Below are 26,283 nucleotides of genomic sequence, written 5' to 3'. Positions count from 1 at the left end.
ATACTTCCGAAGGCATAAGGTTAATTTCAGTGTATTCAGTCCACATTAAGGAATTTGTATAGCTTTAAAAATACAAAAATCCTTAAAACAGTACAAGTTCTTGCTTTAGATAAACCCAGAGATCTTTGCTTACCCTGAGGAGGCATGTATACTTTTTCTGTGCCTTTCATCTTAGGTTATTTTGCTCATATAATAACAATTAATAAAGCCTCTTGATATTTCAGTAAAAGAAATAGAAAAGATAGTCTCAAACTACTGACTCTTACAAGAAGTACAGTGACATGTCTTGTAATTTACAGAATACCATCATCTCATTTTGCAGGTTCTCTGTAAATTCAGTCTGGTCTAGAAGTTTTGGATGCTGATTCAGCTAGAACATCTTTTTAACACAAAGAGAGAAAAAAAGTCTTGTTAATAGTTAACAGAGTTCAGTTTTAATATCTTTGGTCCCATTATCGTGAGAGTGCTGGTCTTACACTCTCAAATTTTGCAAGGTCAAGGAGACAGTTTGTGAATAGGAGTGAATATAAGCTGCGGTTCTTAGAACAAATAACTCTTGACACATTGACCTCAAGCTGAATTTCAGCTTTCCTAGATCAGCAAAATTCTGGGCAGCTTGTTTGTAAAACTAACTTGAAATTCAGTTACTGGTGCTAAGAATTCACATTCCATCCGAGCTGTCTGTCCATAGGTATTGAGATGGGTTTTCCAGTTTTTACTACATATGAAATATATGAGAAGTCATTCATCTATGAAAAACAGCTATTCCTATAACAAAACATGGCAGATTTCTAGTGCACAATATAATGTTCTGTATGGGCATAAAAGAAGAGCAAATAACTTATTCTGAGCTAACTACATAGGGAATTTTAGGTCAGTGGAAGGTAATTACCGAAAAAACTAACTTGGCCCGTATGTACAGGCTAACATCTGTATCATTGCAAAATAAATGCCACAGATGTTTTAATAATAAATAACAGATGCACTCAGTGCCTGGGTTTCAGATCTCATCTAAAAATGTTCCTCTTATAGGTGACCCTTTCCCCTACCCCTTCCCTAGTCCTATACAGAGCACTCGCTTGCTACTGGTTGACTCCAGGCTGCTACACACCTCACTGCCAGCTTCCTATACTTCAGCTTTGCTTTTAAGAACTGGTGTTTTATTTATGACAGCTGGCACTGCAGCCCTTTATTTGCAAATCAAAAAGTACAGTCAGCTGCATGACCAGAGTACAGCTGAGAGCACCAGCCCAGTGCAACACAGCCATTTACAAAGATAACCTTTTACTTGGGTTGGAGGCAACAATTTTCAGCAGAACTGGTGAGTCAGTGGAAATAAATACTCAGTGCCTTGATAAAGGCACAAACACAGATGTTGGAAAGCAGCAGCCAAAGAAACCAGTATTGTTATGGGGTGCTATGCAATATTAAGTTTCTGTTAAACAGGTATTTTTTCAATGAATAGCAACATTAAACTGATAGGGTAGTTCTTTGTAGGGAGCGTTCTCCCATGGGAGCAGAGAATGGTCACGTACATCATACAGGTGGAAAATACAGTGACTGTGCTAATGCTGCTGCACAGCCACAGTGCTGAGGCTGACTTGAGGCCTCTTTAGCTGACTTGGTCGTGACCCAGAGGGTAGTCAGGATGGGAAATGGCAGGTGCATCCTGCCTTTGCAGCACGCTGAATGTTGTGCTTGCCCACCCTGTGGATGGGCCCTTGTACTTAGGGCAGCTTCCAGCTGTATCACCTGCCCCTGCGGTGATGTCTCATGGCTGGCACCAGAGTTTTGGCACCCAAGGTGGCTTGCTGCAAAGGCACGCGTGTTGTGCTCACCAGCTGAACTCATTCAGGTTGGGGATTCATGCTGGCATGGCTGGCCAACTCAGATCAGTGTCTGCCAGGTTCCCTGGGGACCAGGGGTACAGTAAAGTCTGCATTTGTCAAATAGCTCTGGGGCCTGTGATGGAAAGGGTGAGGAAGTCGGTACCGCCCCTTCCCAATTTATATGGGCGCAAATCCTGCAGCTCAATCTGGTGCTGCACACTATCAAAGCCCAGTACATCTCTGTATGCTGCTGTTTTCCCAGGGACTCTCAGCTGTCCTCAGTGATGTGCTGCCTTTTTGTGCCAGCGCTCCATGTGCTGCACTGGGGGCAGGCTGTAAAGGTACTGCCTTTCTGACTGCCCTCTTCCTTTCCAGAGGACATCTCTGTCAGCATTGGAACGGTCAGAACAGCAGATCAGGAGAGCATCCAGCCTGGAAGAGCTGCTTCGCATCACTCACTCTGAGGACTGGAAGCTGTGGAAATGCAGGCTAAAACTCAAGAGTCTGGCCAATTTAGACTCCCGCTCTGCATCACATCGCTCCACCAGATTTGCTGCTGCTTTCTATGATATCGATACACTGAAAGGTAGGTGCAGCTAGTGGCTGAGTCTGATCTTGGCTTCAGGACCACTAATTCTTGTGCAATAAAGCATTAAGTACCAGGGGTTTCCTAAAATACACTTGCACTGGAAACAACATGGCATTCATGGAGAATTACTTTGTATGAAAAAATGTCAGACAACAGCCTGAGTATGCCTCCCTGTTTTGTGGCTAAATCAGGCTTATTGCTCCCTGTACACTCTCCGAAGGGAAGATGTGTTATGTATGGATTTGTCAGTCTACAGAAAAGAGGGGAAGTCAGTGTGCAAAGAACAGGCTGGAATGACTGGCCGAGGGGCCAGCCAGCAACATTGTGCTAAATCTCAGAATTTGCTTTCAGGTAGAAACGAATGAGCTTTACTGCAGGCATAGAAATCCTTTTTTTATTAGGTGTGCTCTGACATAAGGCACTGGCTGCACCAGCAGCAGTGTCCGGGTGGGAACTGCAGAGGAAAAAGGTATTGCCTTAATTTTAATCCATCTGAGGCAGTTTCTCCAGAGAGAAGAATATCTTCAAACAACCAACTGACAACTGAATGCAGGGAATCACAATCTATTGCCCTATCTGTAGCAAAAATGAATATTGTTCCTTGTAGGTCAGACACCCAAGAGGCACTGTATGTTCATAGATGTAAAATAAAAGATCAGTTACTATGCTTTGGTCTAGCACACAGATATCCTACAGCAAAGCCACACTGCAGCCTAACGAAGGACAGCCTGAGCTATACTTTTTTTTGTTCAGTCTTTACCCTGAAGTGATGTGATCATATCACTCTCCTTTTGGGAAATCAGATATTGCTGACCCTGTTCCAATACCACTTTTACAATAACCACAGCCACATTTGCACACTATTACTCAGCTAAATTATGGCTGAGCAAAGGCCTTAATTTGCTTCTCTGAGCCACAGCACAGGAATGCAGATACGAGTACCACTCTGAAAAGGGTTGTCACATCAAAGGCATGGTTTCAAACTTCTCATAGAAATTTTGTACAGAGAGAAGCTAAATCAAATACATACTGGAAGAATACTTGGAGGGCTTTAATTGATGATAAACATTTCGTTTACATACCTTTACAAGTCTACATAGCACTATTAACGATCCATAGAGTTATTAGAAGTAGTACCCAGTGTCAAATACCGTAATTCTCTACTCACTATTGATCATTTAGTAAGCACCAGCATTTCTGAAAAAATAAAATGTTCCTTTTGTGAAAACAGCAATACAACAGATGACGTTATCAAGTGTTACTTACCCTGTGCATATTGCAATGGGCTTTTTAAAATGGCAGGATAAAGTAACTGTTCAGGTAATAAAGTCAGATGACTATATAGTCATATAGGTGTAATTTTCTGCTTGGAACATCTGTTAAGTGTTTTCTGTTTTCCATTTAAAAGTCTAATATTAGGCACAGAGATGTCCGTTTTCTCATTCAAAGTCAAGCCATGGAAATTTAAGTTAAAAAAACCCTATTGGGTCATCTTCTCCGTTCTTCAATCCACAGTGGAATTATCCCAGGACAGAAACTACTTTTGTTCTAATATCTTAATATGTTCAAGGTACTAAAGCTCCTTTTAAAAAAACCCAAGCCCATAAACATGTATTTCTTTCCCACACCCTTCCCAGTCATTAAGCATTGACCTCTTTGCCAAGGGCATCTGTTTTGTTTTAATAAAGTGTTTTGATGAGAAGGCTGGGTCAAAGCTTCTTGTTTTTTCACTGCTAGACCATCTTCCACAGCACCCCAAACTCCAGCAGGGTGAATTCAGGACTTTATTCCTCCTTTCTTGAACTTCAATGATGAGTTCTCTGAAAGCTTGTGTCACCCCGTGTAACCACGGTCTCTCCTGAGCAGCTCAGCTCACCTAGCACTGCAGTGCTTTCAAGCTGGAGTCTGTATCAGAGCCAAATTTCTCAGGAGCTGCTCTGTGCTTGCTCACAGAAAAAATCAGCGTGACCACAGTGCTTCTGAACAAAATGTGACACCTACTTCTTTGATCACCCCTTCCTATAATGGCCCTTCTGCTAAAAAGTGGTTAATAAAGTGAGGATGTGTGCAGTTGGAAAGGTCATCGCTGCTTACACTCATTGAAGTGACATCTGAGGTGATTACATGTACATACCTTAGTGAGTTTGGCAAACACTTTATTTTCTATTTTAAGGCCTAGGATTAGATTGCTGTTTTGATAGACAAACATAACTCTGGAAAATTCTATTGATTTTAGTGATTCTTCTCTTAATTTATGCTATAAAATCAGAATTTGGACACCAAGCTCTTATGTCTTATATTTTTCCATGACTGGAAAGTGGAGTTAATCAACCCTGGGAAAGGACTTTGCAGGAATGAACAAACTGATTTAAATATACACATTCAGTTGAAAAAAAATTAACAATAATAAAAGGAAAGTCATGTAGGAAAGAGAGAAATAAATGCTCATCTGTAGACAAAGTATCGCATGTAGATTAAAAGTATTCAAGATTTTCTTTTCCCAGAACTTCCCTGTAAATGTACGCACTGCTTGCACAATAGTAGAGAAGTGGACTGCATTGGAAGAGAAAGCAATTTTCTTAAGAGTACAGAAGTTGCTTTTGAACTTTTAGAAGCCTGGTGGAGGAGGGACAGACAGGAAAAATGTTTTCCATAATTCTGAGAAGGACTTAAAGCATAAGCATTCATGACTCTCAAGTAATTCCATAACTTGAATCAGGTAAGCAAAAGACAAAAAGAGCAGGGCCACCTCTTAACAAGACTTTAGATAATATTACGTAAATGTCACTGCTCTCTCCCTCTGGTTCAGTCACTTAACATATTATTCCTTCCCACAGTCGGAATTTGACAGATCAGTCTAAAATAAATTACTAGGCTATAACAATTCAGTATTTGAAAGATGCCACTGTGTTTTGAATAGATAAATCACGCTTGAATTCATATTCTTGTTATTCAGACTTGAACCCCCTGATGGTACTGAGGTGTGAGAATGTTTGTCTTGGATTCCATTAGACATTTTGGGAACGGTGCTTACTGGCTGACATCCAGTAGGAGTATTAATGCTCTCTGACCAGAATCTGTTAATCATTAATGTGCTTTTCAGTCAGGCCCAGGGTCTGCTAAGTCTGTGGTGGGGTATACACAAAGGGAGGATAAAATGGCAGTAAGGAGGTCGGCCCTGGAGAGTACGAGGACAGGGTGCGGGCCAGTTTTGTCAGATAGACACTGTAGAGCTGACTCTCAGCTAGGGAAAATAGATGCAGCTCTGTTTAACCCACTGGAATTAATGGAGATTTTGGTCATCCATGTTGGAAGCTAAAGGCGGATAAATACACCGACCTCTGTGCCAGTGCAGCTGGTGTAAGTTACTGGGATAATCTTGCATTCAGACTCTCTCTGGTGCTTAGATCAATCCAAGTAAGTGCAAATCGATCCAAGTAAGTGCAAATGGCCTGCCAGCACTTCATTTTTATTTATATAATGCTTCTGCTTCACTAATCAAAGGTTTAGCTTTGCCGTGATTGCTCATACAAATGGTGTTTTCTCCAGTCATAGATGAGGAATGGCAAAAGACTCAATGCGTGCCAAGGGAAACCTGTGTGGAAGTTGCCAAAGAGCTGGGCACAACAACCAACAAATTTTTCAAGCCTCCCTGTGTGAATGTGTTCAGATGTGGAGGCTGCTGCAATGAGGAGAGTCTGAGCTGCATGAATACAAGTACAACTTACGTGTCAAAAACGGTAAATGAGACTATTCATCTGTTTTGGTTTTACCCTGGCTCTCCAAGAAGTGAGGGGAAGAAGAATGTATGGTTTCTGAAATCCTGTTATGAAAGATCTGTCTGCACTATCATAACAAACTGAAGATTTAATTTTTATCCATGTGGACTGAATGCAGACATGTGCAATAATAGCATTTTACATTCATTTGCATAATAAAAAATGGATATGTATGTGTAAAGATGGAAAATCAGGCCCTGAGAAAGTGACCGTAGGCTCCCATTATATTAAGGAGTTTAATTCTTCTTTAATATATTGTTACTTGGACCTGGGGCTTCTTGAGAATATTGGCTTATGGGTATCCCCTGCACCAAAGGATTAAGAGAAACTCTGAGAAATTGTGCCGTGTGAGGCCAGGAGTCCAAGCACTGCATTTTCAAAATTGTCGTCAATGCCAAAAGGGCTGGCTAATAATTTTGGATGGGCAGTTTCCCGAGCCTAAAGCGGAGACATTTTCAGCAGGAGACACCAGACGCTCTCAATCTGAATGCCTCAGGATCTAAATGTCCCAAATCACAAGCTACTTTGAAAAAAAAGTTTAAACCCGTAGTCAGATACTGCTTAGGTGCAACAGGTGACAAATATCTGTGTTAATGACCAGCGCCAAAAAGCGAGGACACAGAGAGTAGCCAGAGAGCTTCTTTCTGTAGACTCCCTCTAGGGTCTACGTACAGAGCCATCTTGCTCCAGTGGGTGGGTGAGCAGAGCTCCAAGGTTAGTACTTTCAATCAGCCTTACAGATGGAACCATCTGTGTTTATACCTACAGAAGGAGGACAGGAAACTGCTCCTTTCTAATGAATCTTCACCTTGTGCATCCCTACTCACAGTGATAACACCTTTTGACTACATTAAATTCTACTTATGAAATAGGCTTTTTTAAAAATCAGAACAAAGATCAAGGGCGGCTGTTTTAAAAATAAAATTGAAGTCCTCATGGGAAGCAGGTCAAATTCACTTCTGTATCTGTTTCAGGTTTGTTGGAATGTAATTCCACTATGTCTGGTTGTACTGGAATAGAGCTGGAGTAAAACAAATCAGGGCCCATTTTTGTTGTGTCAATGTTCATTAATTGCTTTTATTCCACACTGGAAGAAAGCTGTTATGAGCGGTTGGCCACACATAAAAGACATCTGATATGCTCAGGGAGCTAGGTCAGGGTAAAAAGTATTTATTTATTTATGTGGTTTTGGAGGAGCAGTTCATAAGTTTGCTGAAAACCTGCAGTTTTGCAGCGTGTAACATTCCTTTAGCATCCTTCAAAATAACAATTCCCTCAAAAGCCCTCAGATAAGTTCCACTACTGGACACATCACCATCAGTCCAGATTTACTCCTCTAAAATGAATGGGGTTGCTCCCATATTGGTGAAAGCATGTGAGTTTTTTGGTTTTTCTTTGGTAATGAATATCCACTGAAGGATATTCATGCCACTTAAAGTTAGACAGTGTGACACCTAACTTTAAATATCTAAGCAGTTTGGCTTAGGAATACTCAGTCCCTGCATGTGGATGCAGCATTAAGCCAAGACATGCTGGCACACAGAGATGTCCCTATGTTTTGGCTTCCATGGGAAGGAAGCTGGCTGGGGGGGGGGGGGGGGGGGGGGGGGGGGCGGGGCAGAGAGGGTGTGGGTCACTTCAACAGCTCCCACAGGTAGCTGCCAAGGAACCAGGGCTTCCACAAGGCTACTCGGATTGCCCTAAACAATTCTGATGCACTGAAGGTAGGCTGCTTGGCTCCTTAGGCTCCTGCTATCATCCACAAAGAAACACTTTCAGGATGGTTCCCTGCTGGAACCCAGCTGAAGCAAAATAAATTAACTCTCTTCTATTTATTCCCATTTCTTCCCTCTTGGAAGAGGGGGTGGAGGTTAAGTTAGACTCCTAAAGATGCATGCTGTGATTACACCCTAGGACAGTTAAGTAGCTGTCTCCCTAAGTGGTTGAGATGTAACTGAGAACAGAGTTCCCATCGCCTATATCTTTTCCATTTGGCCCTAGCATCCAGAAAAGTCTTTTGAGTGTGTTTGCAGATGATTTTGAATGGTCTTGGGTGTTTAATAGCTGGTAATACAGCACTGGGACCACTGTTTTGGCAAGTTCCTACCTTAGTGGGCATACCTGCTCATTTATACCTATAGTAACCGTATCTAGAAAGGAGCAAGGGTGGGAAAAATGGTGGCAAAGAATAAGATTTAAAAGTCCAAATATTAACTGTATAATGGAAACTGAAAAATAAATGTTATTTCACCCACCTAGCTCTTTGAGATCTCAGTTCCCTTGACAAGTGTTCCTGAGCCCGTGCCAATCAAAATTGCCAATCACACAGCCTGTAAGTGTCTATCAAATACTCCGCGCCATCAGTACACCATCATACGAAGATCTGTCCAGTACCCAGAAGAAGATGGGTAAGTTCCCTCCTTTAGAAACTCCTACACATGTTGTGTGGTCCAAAGTATGAAAACTATTTTGTCCTGATCTGGCCATTATAGTATCCATTCACTTTCTGGTATCCTAACAGTTTTTCCAAATAATATGATTATCACTTGGGGTTAGAAAGCTTCAGCTAAACCTGGTGAATTTCAAGTGAATGGACATCAGAATCCAACAAACAGCAAGCTAGTTTAGCAGCATCTGGAGTCATTAAGACATTCAGGTGCTTGAGCAGGGACTCAGAGTGCACATATTAGCAATATGTTCTACTGGAGCTGTTTGAGTATATGTGCATAGACTTTTTCAACCTAACACGAGCAACTCTGATCACGCAATATTTAGCCAGGGCACACAGAGTGCTGTGCTCAAGCTAAAGCCCTCTGCCATACCTCATGGCACGTTGGATCTGAATCAACGTGAATTGTGGCTTTTCACTTTCTGGTCCATCCCTGGTTTTCAACTCTCAGGCTCATTGGCTGGAGAAAAGTGATCTCACATCTAACTCCAAAATACGGTAAAAAATACTTGTAGTCCTGGTGAGAACAGGCTATGTTAATTTAACAAAGACTCTAGAAACACAGATAGCTTGAACACGTCATTGAAAGTCAGCTCAGATGTCTCTGTCTAGCCCTGCACGTAGGGTTGCCCCCATAACTGCCTTTCAGTTAGACATTTGGGCTGGGGGAGAGGTGGCATTTCAGCAAAGTCACTCCGGCCCTCACAAAGCCTGCTGGCCGCTATGAATCCTCTTCCAACAAAAATACAGAAGAACCTAAGCCTTCTTCCAGTTTATGAGTTCCCCTCGAGAGCAAAGTGCCTAAAAGTCAAACTGGCCTCTCTGACCTTGTAAACGGTCCACTGTACATCCTCAAGTATGGACAAATTTGAAGTGGAGCTGCACTTTCTGGCATCATGGAGAAATTGAATAGTTGCATGGCATGAATACTGTAAAACAAAGACTAACCTGGGTGGGGTAGAGCTGTTTTATGTAAAAGTGGAGCTGCAAAATTGTAGCTGTTTCCTCAAGGGTGTATCTTAAATAGGTGCTGTACCTGTTCCTTCTAGTTGCTGGGAGCTGGACAGCTGACCCTTACCAGCAAAACCATCCAGTCCCAAGGTTTTCTTTTGCAGCTGTAATGCACACTGATGCCATACCTTCACATAGTACAAGTGGCAGACTCAGCATACTAGCAGGCTCATTTTGCCAAATGATTACACTGATGCTTCTAATTTATTTATTTTTTTTAATTATCTTTTCTTTGTGTGGTTGTTGTTGTTTTTTTTCCTTCTAGCTGCCCCTTTACCAACAAACTTTGTCATAATGGATGGATCTGGGATAGTGACAAATGTGAATGTGTTGTAGATGTACAGCACCCCAACAGACGAGAAGGTAAAGATGAAAATACAAACGGACATTTTTGATTACTATCTCCAGGCTGCTTATGTTCCATTTTGGGTTTGTCCCAATTTTTCATTGAAAGAGTTACATTTTTGACTCCACATCCCTAGACAGACTTGGCTTATGGTGTAGAAACTCACCTGAAAATAAACACTCATATGTGCTTATCCCCGTCTCACGTTTTTCGCTTGGACATTTTACTCCCTTTATATTTACAACCTGAATAGGTAATAGGAAAGTACTAAAAAGAGTGAGTAAAGTAGGTACCTTGGGTACATTTTTATTTTACATGGGCCTTAAATTGTATGATAGGCATTATGGAAAACCTTTTAACTGTAGAAAAAGTACACCCTGGAATTTATTGCATAGGGAAGATGCTAAATCTTTATTGTGGGTCATTCTTAAGAACAGCCTTTATCAGGAGTAAGATAGGGAAAATCAGTCCTGCCTGTTAGTTGTAGTCAGTGCAAAAGATTATATGACTTTTCAAAGTATTTGACTACTTTTTATTATAGTCTTAAGTTTAGGAAGCTTTTCAAACTGATATGTCATACATACCCAGAGGCACACATGTATACCCTTTCAGGTCTGTGGAAGGAAACGGAAGAGGGTAAAATTTGTAGAAGTGTTCACTACTTCCATTATCCCTCTGCTTTTTCTGGAAAACTTTAATCTGTCAAAGAAATTTGCAGGAACTATTCTAGGGGGTAACTGTGTAAATCTAAAGACACTTCCTAGAAGTACACATCAAGAGAAGTTAAAATTTCTCCACGTCCTGTATAAAGTTTTTTTTAAAATTGTTTTTCTCAGGAAATTGTACCGGTCAAAATAAAATTATCATAGCACTAGAGAAGATGGACACAGAATGAAGTGAACCTTGCCTTTGTGGTTTAACCTACATGCAGCAAGCAAAAGAATAAACCATCCAAGGCAACAATAAAAGCAAGCTGGCAAGCAATTCCTAGACTAGCAAGCTAAAATAAAACTAAATAACCTCATAAACTGGTCTGTTGCTTACAATCTCCTAATGTTAATAAGCAAGAGATCAGTTGCATAGTTGTTTCTGTAGGATCTGTTCTCACTCTGGTTAGGAAGGTAAGCTCAAGTTAGATTTTTCACTCATTAAAGGATTAGTACTCTATATTTCAGGGTAAGTCCAAAGGACTGTGAACAGTCCGTGTCCTCTTAACTTAGAGTTGTGTAAGGTCAGCCTGGAGCACTAAAATCTGTGGCTTGTTGAATTATAGCTTTCGTTGACATAGACTCAATATCTCCTCAGATAAAATATCATTCTCTGAAGTACATCGTGTTTGGCAGTGACTGGGACAAAATAACTTAAAATCTATCTTTGAGGTTGAAATAAAGTGAGACCAAAACACTCTACACCACTTCACGCATGCCAACCTTTATCACCCCAAGGAAGGGGTTTGTCTTCCAAGAATTTGGGGCAGATTCCTCCTCCCTTCCAATAGGACTTAGGTTTTATTCTGCCTGGATATTGATTTTCCAGCACTGAGTAAATAATAATGAAGGTTTCTTTCAAGTAATGTGTAAGCCTTTTCTGGCCACTGAGATCAGAGCTTAGGCTGCAGAGGTCACAGATGCAGGTTACATTCCACATTCCATAGGTTAAATCCAAGACCTAATTGTAAACCTACAGGAAATTACCTTCCCAATGACACATCACATGCCATGACCTTTAACCGGAGATGTGCTGCTAGCATTTTAATAAAGCTTTCACAAAATGTGTTCCTTTTTTGCTAGGATTAGCTTCATATTGTACTCCAGATGTGTATTTTGAGGGAAGATAGATGAAGTATTAGACAGTGCATCCACTTGGCTGGGGTTTTGTTTCTGAAACAAAGTATTTTCTTCTGTCTTTAACTGACAAGTGTGCATATACTCCTTACGGAAGCACTACACCAGCTCGCACCTTACTAGACACAGCATTACTCTTGCAAACCTTCTGCAGCATATGGATAATGAAGTACATCGAGTGACGAGTGTCACAGTTTGCATGAATGTGCGTTTTTGTCATGGGTATCAATGAAATCCTTTTTGAGTTGTTTTTTTTTGTTTGTTTGTTTGTTTTGTTTTTTTTAAAAAAAACCTGCTCTCCAGTAAAGAATCTTGTATTCCAAAAGGTAATGCCAGGATCTTTTAATACACAGCCCAAAAATAAAGTATTTTTCTACAGGGTTCAACCCACAAGAAAAAGCAGAATTACAGTAAGTGAAATAATCAACCTAATCCTCCCAAGTCCTTTTCTGCACTGTAATTTACCACAGAAATTCTGAAGACTAGAATCTATCAGGGAGTACATGTGTGAGTCCTAGTGATTGCAAAGAAAGAGTTAGTCTCTTCAAAAGCAGGATTTAGAGATTTAAAGCTTACTGGTAAAAGATGTGTGTGCTATTGCAGGACTCCCTCCTCTAGCTGAGCTGGCTATGTGTGGACAACATATGGAATTTGATGAAGAAAATTGTGAATGCATCTGTAGACAGAAGTGTCCCACAGATTTTTTTCAAAGTAAAGAGAACTGCAGCTGCTATTTGTGTAGGGAGAGCCAGGAGAGCTGTGCTCTAAAACACAAGATATTTCATGCTGAAACCTGCAGGTAAGTGCTCCTTGTCATTCAGTGTCTAAGCTACAAGATCTGAATTAGCTTGCATAGATGTGGGAGGTGCAAGTGCTGAATTAGCTAGGAGGTCCACCCAGGATAAAACACCTTGCTGCAGTTAAGGAGATAATAATAACAGAGATATTTACAATATTTACCTCACAGAAGGAGTCTAAGGTTTATTTAATTAACATATTTAAAAGAAATCTGGACAAGGATGCTATTCAACTACCAATATTATTCCTATCCCCCCTCCCCCCACCCCCCCAGTCTTAAGGGAGTGATGGTTAAAAATGTGCCACAACTGAAATTACTGTGTGACACGGGATACAGTGAGATACTGAGTTTTGCATTTGTAGGTAGGCAGAACCCATCCTGTGTTCTGTGTGACAGCTGAATGCAGTCTCATGGACATGCAGGGACAAAGGCCCCCTCAGCTGGCACACACACCATACACCACATTCCTTATTCAGTTTGTCCTCAGAGCAAGTGATTTTCTACAGCTAATGCAATTTTGTACACATACAAACCCACTCAATCAGCTCTGATTCCACTGAGAAGCAGGAAAATTGTTCTGGGGCTGTTATACTTCATGCATTTCCCTAATCCTTTTGTGTAACTAGTTTTGAGGTTCCTTTGCCAAAACTTAGAAAATGCCATCTTAAATTACCTGTTTTCATGCATTAGTTTATTTTTCAAATTTCTCAGAAAGCTTTAGTTCACATAAAGACCCAGGAGCATGCAGTAGCTTGGTCTGAAAGTTTATCCATGGCCAGTCAGCATCCAATTTCCCTGGGTACCTCAGCAGAGCTGCACTTCACTGAATGGTCACCCACAGGGTCCATTCTCATAGACTCTGTAGGTTCCTTCATGGAGAAGCAGCTGTGGAAGAAGTAACCTTTGCACCTTTAGGCTCAGTTTTGAAAATAAGGACAAGCATAAAATCGTTGACAACAAGTATAAAAATAGCTAAAAAGAATCGCCAGAGATTAAAGTGAGCATGAGAGACTTGGTCATTTATGTGTTTCAGACAGGCGGGAGGTGATCAATGCAATCATTTGTTTAAATGAGTTTGGCTTCTAGAAATTTCTATGATCTGGACATAGGACTTTGAAGCCAGACTTTTATACCCAGGATTCCTAGAGGACCAAAGCTGAAGCATCAGGTGAGCTAAGGTACTTTGCAGAAGTTGAGGGCAGCATTAGCCAGTGCTGACGCTCTGGACCTCACTGCTCTCAAGAAATGAAAGCATTACTTAGGTTGTGACTGTGGACAAATGGACCACAGCAAGACATGTTTCTGTAGACAAGAACTGTCAGGCAGCAAAGTCTTGTGACACTGTGTTGTAGGGTGTCAACACTTTCCCAAATGTTGTCCAGAGAGCATTGCAGTGTTCAGTAATAAAAAAAAAAAAAAAAAGAAGAATGTGACAGTGAAGAATTAAATTACAATGCTTCTCTCTTTTTGCTTTTTCCTCCTTTATCTAACAGCTGTGAGGACAAATGTCCATCCCAACCCAGAACATGCCCAACTGCAAAACCAATGTGTCCCAGGCACTGTCGTTGTCCAAAGGAGAAAAGAGGTTCTCATGGGTCCCAAAGCAAAGAAACTCCTTGACTGAGCTTCCCCTGTTCTCTGAAAATCCACTGCTTTGCAAAAGTAGCTGTCACTGACTTTCAAACAATAGTAAACATGAACATCTTCCACCTTAATAGTAAAGAATGAATCCAGTCTGCATTTATTTATTAGAGTAATCACTAATTGCAGGTGAATCCTCTGGGACGTTGGTAATTGATCTCTAAGATGTAACAACAACCACTGAATTGCTGGCTGCGTGGGAGAAAGAGTGGAAAGTGCCAGTTCAGTGTCACGTTGTGGAAGATGAAGCTGGTATATTGGTAATAGAGTTACAGTCACCAGTCAGTCTTTCAGAAATTGAGACTAGATAATCTTAGCCTCCCAATCCTTAGCTAATGCAGCTCCTGGGTGAGACTTTCTTCAGAAATTCAGTGTGCAGGATTTGGCTTCTAATACGTTCAGCACTGAGTTATTTGATCTACTGTCCAGCTTTGATTATCATTTTGAGTTTATTGTACAACTACTGTCAGATGTGCCATATTTAAGTGTATATAAGAAAATAAATACATCAGTTATTCGAGTGGTTTTCATTTTTCTCTGTTATTTTAAAACTCTGCCCAACAAAACAAAAATAAGCAAAACCCCAAAGCCATCTCAAGTACAGCCTTCTTATGTCTGTCCCACTGGGACTGGCTTCTGCCCAAACCCAGGTCGAGACAAGGTCACTCGATCCAATAGTTTCAGTAAAGAAGAGTCATTTTTCCCACATCTGCCTGACAGCCATGTGTGATTTGTTTATTTGTTCCTGGTGTAGCATGTTAACCTCCCTAAGGGGATAACAGCCACCCGTGTACTAACTCTTAACAGCCACCCTTGCACTAACTCTTCAGTGATTTTTTGGAAAGGTACGATTCACTGAAAGATGGTTTTCCTTTCAGCTTACCATACTGCGAAAATATCTCCTTTGCACTGAAATTCCTTTCAAGTGTGAGGCCTGAGTAACAGTTTTAGACCAATCAAGTACAGGAACAGCATTATTTTCTGAGCCCCTGAAGTCCGGGCTGAGCCAGCCCAGAGAAAATATTATGAGCAATAATCCTAAACTGGAAGTGATAGTCTTGATGATTGAATCATTTTTTCCCCTCTGCTGAATCCTCCAGTTCTACGCTGCACTGTGAATGAAGGGAACAGAGAAAATGAAACAACTGCTACAAAGATGGAAAGCTTGACACAACACAGGGAATAGAAAATGGCTTTTTGATGTGCATCTGAGATTTTTTATATTTATATAGGGAAAAAATAGATTGCTCTAAAATAAAATTAGAAGCAAATACTGTATGATTGATTGAATTGTTGGACAAAGGACCAAACAATTTAACATGTCTTTTGTCCGAGTAAGGTATTTAGGATTTGACCCTGGGTGACTGCTCTGAGCACTTCCTAAGCCATCTGTGCAAACATACCAGCAGGCTGGTTTTGTTATCTGTGTTGGGAACTGGCCTGGCATCCTCTGACCAAGCAACACAGTCTGACCTGTGAGTGTACTGGGTGGAGCCTCTGCAGCAGGGTAACCTACTGGTCTGCACTGGGCTTTGTGCTGAAGGTTTTCCTCTAGAGCAAAAGGCCACATGCAAGTAGCATGCACTCTGCATGGACAAGAAGGGGTATGTGACCCCAGTGCAAACCAGGTGAACCAGCCTGGCAGCAGAAGCACACTCCTACATATCCCTCACTGCTCTGAGAGGCTTTACATTCAGACATATGTACATGGTGGGTGAAGTCCCTGAGCTATACAAGGGTTCATAAAAGGAATGTACTGCCCCATCACTTCTTCTCACCTAGCTCAGCTGGGGACACCCTGACCTCGTGGTTGTCTTACTGATAGGCTACACCATCAGCACATTCCTCAGAAAGCCAGGGAGCCGCAAAGGCAAACCAGACACTTAACTGGTGGCACCAGAGGCATATGGAGTACAAAATACACCTCTGTGTGAAGCTATACAATAGTATTTAAACAGTTAAATTCTGTAAAAAGAGTTCAGGCTTTTGCATTTCCTAGCTTTTCTTAAATTGAAGCTTAGCAGCTGGAACCCTGTATTAGTTATGTCTGAGTCTTGTCGATGTTGATCTGTAGAGACTTCCTTAGTTTTCTGTCCTGCCCACTGAATATATTAACTATTTTTTACAAAACAGAACTGCTCCAACCTGAGAGACAAATAAGTCTGCTTCAGCTCCAGAGAACTCTTAGACAAAGCAGTCACTGAGGGGCTGAAAACCATGTTCAAATGCTTTTCTCACTGAGGCAGAGGGGGATTTGAACATGAGCCACCAAACTCCCAAGAGAGTGCAATAGCCATCAGGTTACCCAGGCTAGAAAGGTACCATCGCTGAGCACCACCACTGTGAACCCTGCTCTGAGGTTTCCACACCTTCCTCAACCACTGAAAAACTGACCTGTGTCTGGAGGTCTAACTCAGGACTGAAGATCCAACCCAATGGGAAGTAGTGAGATCTTGCTGTGTCCATCGGCTTCTTCCAGCCTAAGCCTCTGGGTGAACTTAACCCTCAACCTCAAAATTTTTTGCTTAACTCTCGCAGATCACTTTGTTAAATGCTTAGGTAAATATTTTTGATAGAAACACACTCAAGCTAGAGAATGTGTGATCATCAAAACCACACCTGAAGGTCAACAAAAAATTCAGTGTTATTTTCACATTTAATACCCTACATGTTCTTTTACCTGTGAGGGATTTCTGTTTTGCAGCAGCAAGGTACCAGAAAGCTAGCACATTCAGAACAGGTCTTAGGCTTACTGTGAAGGTAGAAAAGGAAACTGCTTGTGGTGGCACTCACTAACAAGAGTGATTTAAGCAGCCAGCATGATTAAGTATTTATCTAGTTTATAACCTTCATGCTTCTTAGAGATTCTTAGCCCTAATTCCCAGAAGCCCTATGAATATACTTTTTTGAGCTTCAAATATGATTGTCAACTCTGGTACACAACATTAAAACTCACATTGAAACCTTTGCAGGATAGCAGACTTGGGTGTGTGTGCACGCATGTGAGTACGTGCACACTACCTCACCCTCAGTTCCTTCTCTCCTGGTGCAGCACAGGACCTCACACAACTCCTTTTCTCTCCATTAATCCATGAATCTGTCACCCAGTTGCCTCTGGTCCACCAGGTCACAAAACAAGGTGGAGGTGAGCAGACTCACTGTGTCAGGGCTGGCAGGGGAAGGAGATGCCTCTTGCCGGTGTCCCATGCTGCAGGACACCACACACACCAGGATAGCGATGCAGTCCTCTACCTTTCCCTGTAACTCCACGTGATGGATGCAACCCCTTCCACTTCGCCTAATGTATGAGACTGTCCTGGGCAGGAAAGCACAGACACCCAAGAGCTCTGAATTGACCAGATTCACACTGATCTGCGCAGGAACATATCTTTCCCTAGCCCCACAAACTAATTGTTTGAGTATGAGCATTGGCCATTCTTCCTCTTCTGTTGACTCCTGTCAAAGAAAGGATAGGGAATGGCACTACCACCTTCTGAAGCCTTGACCCACCTACTGCTTGGACTGCACTTGTGCAGCACTCTGCAGCATAGGCATCTTACAGCTGCTTTCTTTTACAACAACTTCCCATCCCAGCAGATCATCTGCTCCCAAGGCCCCGTGCCAGTCTCTGCATTGCAGGGTGCGGCTCTTTTCCATCCCACCCTCCTGCATGATTAGGAAATTACCAAAGCTAGAGCATATACTGCATATTTGTAACATTCACTGCTATACCGTGTGGAAAAGCTCAAGTTTAAGCACAACGCTGTGACTGCCAGGGCTGTGTGATGGTCTTCATTGCCACACTCCCAAGAAGATCTGGATGTTGCTAGCAACGTAGCACAGCCACGAACCCTTCACATGGAAAGCCAGGACTAAAAGGAGGTTCTGGGTGGAGATGGAAACACGAGCAGATAATTAGAATTTGATGAGGATTTATAAAAACTCATAATGTTATTTTGTTTGAGAAATTCTGGGCTCTTCGATCCATTCAAAAATATTCAACAAACTTTACAATAGAAATGTTTCATGTTATCTTTCATATCGATTCAGAATTTAATAACAGAGATTTAATATAACAATTCAGAAGACTTAAATGAGGCATGTAAAATTCACAGCAGATCTGTTTTTTGACTGATGTCATTAACTCTTAACCTATGACTAAATGACCTTCTCAGAGGGAAGGTTATTGAGCAGAGGAGGAACATTCTCTTTGAAGTCTGAAATGCCTTTTATTACTGTGTTCAGCGTGACTTGCTTTTTAAGCATATGGACGTGATTTACAGATCTCATAGCCAGAATAATAATGCTAAAACTTCCTGTCACATTGTGTCTTAATTTTTATATAGTGAGGGAGGACTTTTATGGAATATTTGTATTATGGCCTCTACATACTCCTGTGTATAACAAGAATGAGAATACTTAAATAATAATTGTTAATTCTGAATAAATTCACATGAAGATTCTAAAACCATCAGTTTTCATGACTTCTCTTTCACTTGCATGTGCTTTTTGCAGAGAGGGGGCAATGGAAAAGTCTGAATAAGAACAATAGCAAAATAAGCACACTGCATTTGAAAGAATCAGGAAAACTTTATCTACTTGCAAAAAAATGTACGTGACTTCTAGAAAGACAGAGTTATGTGTGATCTTAGAAACTGCCAGTGACACTGAAGAAATTCAAGCAAATCTTGGAAGTATTGCTATCATTTACTTGGAAAGCCATCGTATGTCACGTACTGTGACGTCGCTTATAGCAAGCATTATTCATAGGAAGGTTGACAGACCATATATAAATCCTGTCATACTCATGTACACTGCAAACACATAAATCTATATGTATCCTTTGGGCATCAACTCCAGCTGATGTCCAAAGGACTCTTTAGATCCCTTCCTGTTTTCCAGCCAAAAAAATTCCAGAAAAATGGGAATCTACTTGAGGTGTTTTTTCTTTTCTTATGCCACTGCAAACCAGGAACTATGCTATTTAAATCGAGAGTTATTTTGCTTTACAGCAGTGTAAAAAAAGAAAAGGGAAACCTTGAAAACCCAAAACAAAATCTGTGGAAGCTCCTTCAGCTGCCAGTTTCCTTTGTATTGTCTAAATGACTGATAAATGCATTTCAACTTTAAAATATCCAAGAGGTTGTCACCTTCTAATTCTTGACTCATGGAGTGAACTAGTCTCTCTGCAACTACAGGGTGGCTACCAGGAAAAGTGAATCTATGTTCTCATTTATTACAGATTACATTAAAAAAACAAACAAGTCAGTGGTTATAAATTATGTACTACCATTCATTTCATTTCTGTCAGACTCCTACATCAGCAGTTACTCAAAAACTTCAATAAAAACTTTTCACTTGGGGGGAAGAATGTCTGTTTTAAATTAAGTTAAAAGGAAACTGCTTCTTTAGCCAATAAAGCAAAATGAGTGCATAAAAGGATGCTGTCATGGCCTGTATTTTGACTTCTATGCCATTAACACCCTTCTTTGTTTCCACTTTTATCATACTTCACAATAGTACTGAACGTGAAAAGTCCTCTCAGGTTGACAGCATTGAGGATCCATGACTTAGCATGAACTGCTTCATTTTTTAAACATCAAAAGCTACCTCTAAAATGTTTATAGCTGAATAATCAATGATTTAACGATTTAATTTCTAGTTTGCGTTACTATATGCTATATATTTAAAAATATAACTGTAGTTATATAAAAAATATTACAAGTCAAGCATCTAGAAAAGAAGATAAAACAGGAAGCATTCCCCCTAGTCTTCTGCCCCACTTGTTTTGCTAAGTGGTATTTTTAATTGGTGCTGTGTCTCTAACATAAGGCTTAGTATCACAGGTACAAGGGAAACGGTGACATGAGACACCCAGACCAACCCATGGGTTTCTGTTAGGTGACTCATTGGCAAAGCTTTTATCTAAAACTTTCCCTTGACCCCAGATCCTGCTGTCTAAGCACACTCACATGCCTCCTTTGCACTTCTTTCTTTCTTGGGAGAGCATTTCTTGCTCCCTGTGAATGGGCTAACTGTTCAGAATTGTGTTCGAACACTCAGATATGGCTGCATAGTGGTTATTTAGCTTCACTCAGAATAAAATAACTTACACAAGTGATGAAACACAAGGAAAAGCTCAACATATGCTACAAGAACTGTGCACCACTTATCAATATTGTCTCCACAAGAAAACGCAATAGTTTCCTGTAGCTCAGTTAAGAAGGCATATCATGTAAATCCCTTCAAAGTCATCCAGTCTCTCTGTATCTACTGTTTCCCTGCGCATCACACTTTAAAACTACCCACAGCTCACTCCTAAAGTTTACACAGCTAATAATGCCTATGCCTCTCCACTTGTCCCCTGGAAGCCAATCACCTTACCAACTTGCTCTGCTCCACATTAATTAAATTCAACTCAGAGCGCTTGTTTCCGACCTGTCCAAAGCTCGAAATCTGTGGCTTCCATTCCAAACCTTAAGAAGGGTTTGCAGGCCTGGAAGCTCCTCTAAGTTTCCCCAATTCTAACAGTCAAAAAAAAAAATTACTGCTTCCTCCACGGACCTTAACTTCTTTTTATCTTTAGGTACTCAAGGTTATCAACTTAAATAACACTATCAATGTAAAGAAATCCTTGCTTCATTTCATGGATTTTAAAGTATAATTACAATGAATTACTCTTGCTTTAGAGTTTAAATCTGTGTATAAACTATCAAAATATTGGATCGTTCATGTTTAGTTTTTAGAAGAAACTCAGTGTTCTTTTTATTCAAACTACAGAAAGCAGGCAGGTACTACACTAACGGGTATCATGAGCACAGAGGACAGTGCTGATAATGTCCTGGAGCATATATTCTGGAGCAACGTTCAGCGTGGCAGGAGCATTAGTAGTAGGAAATAACACATACCAGGTGCTGGTTCTCCAGCTTTGCACTGAGAATACTTTGCATTCCCGCCAGGACAAAGGCATTTTAAAGTTTCCAATAGCTCCATCTGCTGTTGCTGCTGCACCTTTGTTTTTTCTTCCAACAAGAAGTACTTACACTTCTTTAACTTTCAGTTAAGCCCATTTTGTTAGCATTTTAATACTGAAACCCAACTGAGAGTTCTGGCACTTCAGTTTGTGTTAACTACAATATAAGTTCCCAGGATTTTTTAAAAGAGTTTGTCAGGTACAGTCTTAAAGGTACAAACAGACGACCTCTAAGACAGACCTTCTAACACAGCTGATGCACGAATGTTAAGGTGCTTTGATGTGGCTGCAAGGCTGCAGAAACAGAAATTTAGATCTGCAACTAAACAGACTATCTCAGCTTTCTAGTACAGATGAGGAATAAAAGTAAAACAAAGTCTAGTCTGGTTAACAGGCTGTGGCTTCGTAATAACTGATACCAGATCTGGTTTGTATCCAGATCAGATACAGGCAGAACTGCATTTCCATCAAATTAGTCAGATGACTGGTTAGAGGGTTGATGCTGGTTGTACACTGGCTCCAGGACAGACATCCCTTAGGTCTGTCAGTACAAAGGTAACCAGTCCTTCTGATGGATTGCAAATGGCAGGGAGAGCACAGCCATCACTTTGTAGCGTGACCAGGATTTTTTTCTGCCCCATTCAGGAAGCCCTGACTCGGCTGAGAAGGCTGAAGACAAGCAGTACCCAGGCTTTGTTTGTGATGACCGCTCCTGCTAGGGACTGGGAAGGACTCTGAGACCAGGTGCTCAGGTGCCAAAATGGTCCCTGCATGGAAGTGGTGAATGACTTACACCTAGGTGATGTAAAAGAGGATTATTTGCAGCAACTCTCAATGCACCGTGGGCAGCTGTCTTGTACTGGTAAGGACAGAGATGTGAACTGTGTGCAAGCCCAGACCACTAGAAGCCTGACATCGCAGCTGGGTATGAAAGTAAATCAACATCTTTGACAGATGCTGCTATAGAGAAATTTAAAGAAATACCAGCGTTTGAAAGATCAAGTTCAGGAACTGATGAATGCTACTATTATTAAATTTACCGGATTTCTTTTGGGTGCACATGGAAAGTGGCATCAAGGCAATTATGATCTATTAGCAGGACTTGGACTCTCTAGCTCCCGGCAAGAGAAGGTTGCTCATTGTTTATCTAATCAGGCACTCTTTACTTCAGTGGACATTGTACATATATTTGTAAGTCAATCACAGACTGCTGTAAGATCTTAGCAAATTGTAATGGTATTAATGAATATAAATAAAATTACCTTTTCTATCTGTCTATCTATCAGGCAGGATCTGGGATCGCCTGCTGCCAGTGCAAGGGCGAATTCTGTTTCACAGTGGTGGGAAGAGATAACAGGGGGTGAAACAGTGTGCTAATAGTATGGAGGGACAACAATGGAGTCGGAATCATGACACGTCGTCTATCCTGCCAAAAGACATTAACCACCAGTCTTGACTTAGGTTGATGGGCCATCTTTACTTAACCCAGAAGAGGAACACGTATTTTATATATGTTCAATAAATACCCCCTGACTGCTTCCAAGCCCTCACGCTATTCCCCACCTTCACCATCCTGATTTGAGAGGGAAGAGAAACTCTGGGCTGTGGGATGGGAGAGCACTGTGGTACACTGGGTGACTGAATGATCAAGACCTTGGGATGTGCGTGAGAGGCACAGGTTACATAGAGATGTTAGACCTAATGCAGACAGCCTTGCCGATCAACTTCGCAATTCTGTTAGCAAGTTTGTCTGCCACAGATGAATTTCAACCTGCTTGGAAGTGAGATGTGCCTGTAAAGTAGAAAACCAACTTATTTTCTGACATCTAAGAGAGAAATCTGGCTTAAATAAGCCCTTTTTAAAGTTCATGGACTACACTGCAGTTTAATAACTTTTCAACTTGCAACCTGTATTTTAAAAGTACATTAAGATGTCATTTCATCCAGCTTTTGTGGGATTTCATGAATACAGGAGAAAGACTGCAAGAAAACCCATGTACTTGAATGAGAAACCCATGACTTTTCTTGGCTGCTTTGTGGGTGGTATTGCAGCCAGATACGGAATTGGCTGTATGTAGTAGAAACCAAGCAAAACCAACCCTTTTAACGTACTATAGAAACCTGTTAGATCCTGTTGTTGATTCCTAGCACCAAAACCAACTGCTGAGGTAGACAGCTGGGCCCTCACTCCCTCTTTGCAGAAGTCAGGAGCAGTGATAGGCTCTCCAGTCTTACCATATGAAAGTAAACTGAATGGAAGGACAGTTTGTCCTTTTATTGAGAACAAAGAATCCAAATATTGCTTTCCTCCTCATTTTGGAGCACATTTAATTCCAGGAGGATCAGAAAATGATAACACTGTTTTTTCAAAGAGGGTATTGGACTGTCTCTGGCTCTCTCCTACTTGGTTTCACTAATCAATCTTGCTCTATGCTTGCAGCTATAGGCCACCATTCCCCATCTGGCAGTGCTGTTTTTCACTAATGTTCTCCATTTGGGGTTTCCAACACTTTCGGCTTTCCTGAATCCATGGAAAGAAAATTTCCTTCACTGTGAGCTGGTTGTGCCCTGTCACACCTCAATTCCATGTCAAAAGATTTCTTTTCCAGGAGCACTATAACTACTTCATGGTGGCTTCAGGCTCTAGAGCAGCACTGCTTCTCAGCTCAAAGTTGTGAACTACTTTGTGGACAACTGATCACCTGTTTTTGTCAATTACTAACGTTTTGAAACAATACATGTGCATGTTTTAAGTATATTAAGCGTAAATAAATGCATTAATTTAATACACCAGCTTATTACACACAGCAAAGCTACTTCACCAAGTAGTCGCAGTTTTTGTTCAAGGCAGGCATGCAATAGAAGTAATATTGTCCACCAGGCTGGGGACAAGTGGCAAATTCAGCTTGAGAGGAAGCTGAGAGGTAAATGATAGAGCAGAGTACCCAGCAGAAAGTTTTTCTGCATTTTCAAGAACACCAAAGTGGTCTCCTTGAGGCAGGACAGCATCTGCTACCAGAACAACGCCACAGGAGTCTCTTTAAGTGTCCTCCATCTTCTCTCTCCATTAACTCAATTTATGAGGGTGCTTCAGGGAGCATTCAAGGACCGGGCTTAGAAGCAGTAATTACTCTGCTGTCACTGGTTTAACATCTTTACTCTCTACTTTACATATCCCACAGTCTCACTCTGACCTTGTACGTGCTTTAAATGAGGGAGTGAACGCATTGAGTTCGGGCACTGGGAAAGGAAAAAAATTTGATTCTCTCTTTAGCTGTTGCTCCCTTCACCACGGTGTCACCTCAGATCAGGGCATGACAGACTCTGGGTCTGCCCAGGATCAGTGACAATTTTATGAATAAACAACACAACCACACAGCCAGCAAAAATTGTGTGGTAATCCATCACTGTGAAGCAGCCGTGGGCAGAAAATTTAGCAGCACCTCTGCCAACTTTGAGGCAGATTCATTTCCTTTCCATTAAGGTTTTTTCTAGGCTCCTGGGCAGACAAATTTTTCAGGAACATTTGAACATGACAATGGGAGGAGGCTGCTGATATAGTGGGATTGAGTCGGACCACTGGCTGGTATGACATAAAGCACAAATATACATGTTTAATGAAGAAGACACATGTCACACATGTCAGACCACCAAAGCTAACATGCTGGGCCAAAGGGGGGAAGGCTTGGCTGCAATACTTTTCCTCACTTCCTTCAGAAGTGCATAGGCCAGCTTCAGAGCATAGGCCAGCTGCTGGGAAAGTGCCAAGTCCTCTCCAAAGTTCAGATAAATATAGAGGGACGAAAAGTCACAACTGCTTTGACATAGAAAGAAGTTTCTGAGATTAAGTGGATCTGTCCTGTGGAAGGTTTTGTAGGTTAGTGCCAGTATTCCGGATTTGCACAGTGGTTGCTGAGCATCAGCTCATGGAACACATCAAACCCCACTTCTTTCACTGAAGATAGGGGCTGCTATGTTGCTTACCAGTTACAATTTCTTTTTGGATTTTTTAAGCTCGCATACCAAGAATTACAGCTTCTCTAGACAGCCCACAAGAAGAACTAGTCTAAAAAAAAATAATATCCGAACAGTTAAAATCGTAAGCATTTCTTTTTTCTGACGGCTAAAATTGGAGTATCTAGAACTTGATTCTGCAGGGCAGCCTGACACCAAGGCAGGTCACCACTGTCATTTAGCAGGGAGCCTATCATGGGGTGCTGCAGCTGAGAACCCCCACGTGCTTTCCTCCCTCTCCTGTCACTACTTTGGTTTTTTTCCTAGATGTAATTTAAGGCAACTGCTTTGCACCCAGGTTGCAGTTTCTTCTGAGAACCACAATGCCAATGGCTCTCCTGGCTCCTGGTGTCTTCTTTCACAGCAGGATACCTGCCGCCGCAGGTGAGAAGCCTCTCCCTTTCTGGCCTCATACTCAGCTTTTCACCCTGAAATTCAGTTCTCACCACCCAATGATGAAGTCAGATTTGCCAATATGGTCTTGCCTTTCTGAACACATTAGAAAAATTCAAAGAACAAGCAACGCTTTTCTTAGCACAGTGCCACCTTTCATGTCTTTCAGTCTCCAGAATAAAGTCCCTGATTTCCTCCTTGGTCCTTCTGGGGATGAGTGCCTCCAAACCATGTCTGTCCAAGCTTCAACCTAACCAGGAATCCAGCCGGTGCTCCAGCCTAGGTCAGCTTGTACTGTCACTCATGATGCACATATGTTTACAATGGAATGATGACAGAATCAAATCTGACAAAATTTGTATCAGAAAGCTTGGCAAGGAGAAGCAGCTGCCAAAAACAATTTTGGGAACTTATAGGAAAGGTAACACCCTTCTCGGTAGACAGCAACAGTGCGGCCAGGGCTGGAGCTGCCATCAGCAGGCTGCAAAGCTCCTCAAGAAGACCAGAGACACGCAGCCAAGCGATGCCAGGTCCGGCTGCCAGAGCACAACTCACACAGCCCAGCCATGTGTCTCAGAGTTCAAGTTCCTGGACTGTCTGTAAAAATCGTGGAGAT

General features: G+C 41.5%; 1 protein-coding gene across 1 annotated transcript in view; it reads left to right on the top strand.

Annotated features, from left to right (window-relative positions):
- VEGFD (vascular endothelial growth factor D) overlaps positions 1-14,807 on the top strand; it is a 31,124-nt gene extending 16,317 nt beyond the window's left edge. Inside the window, exons 2-7 of the mRNA XM_005231928.4 lie at positions 2,205-2,415; positions 5,968-6,158; positions 8,457-8,605; positions 9,923-10,020; positions 12,451-12,646; positions 14,140-14,807. Of these exons, the coding sequence (XP_005231985.1) occupies positions 2,205-2,415; positions 5,968-6,158; positions 8,457-8,605; positions 9,923-10,020; positions 12,451-12,646; positions 14,140-14,266 (972 nt within the window). The 3' untranslated portion in view covers positions 14,267-14,807. The remainder of the gene's footprint in view (positions 1-2,204; positions 2,416-5,967; positions 6,159-8,456; positions 8,606-9,922; positions 10,021-12,450; positions 12,647-14,139) is intronic.
- Positions 14,808-26,283: the final 11,476 nt, after the last annotated feature.

Source organism: Falco peregrinus, chromosome 4, assembly GCF_023634155.1.
Source record: "Falco peregrinus isolate bFalPer1 chromosome 4, bFalPer1.pri, whole genome shotgun sequence".
In the NCBI taxonomy this organism is placed as follows: Eukaryota; Metazoa; Chordata; class Aves; order Falconiformes; family Falconidae; genus Falco; species Falco peregrinus.
Note: the sequence above shows the minus strand (reverse complement) of the source record. Positions and strands in the feature narration are given on the sequence as shown.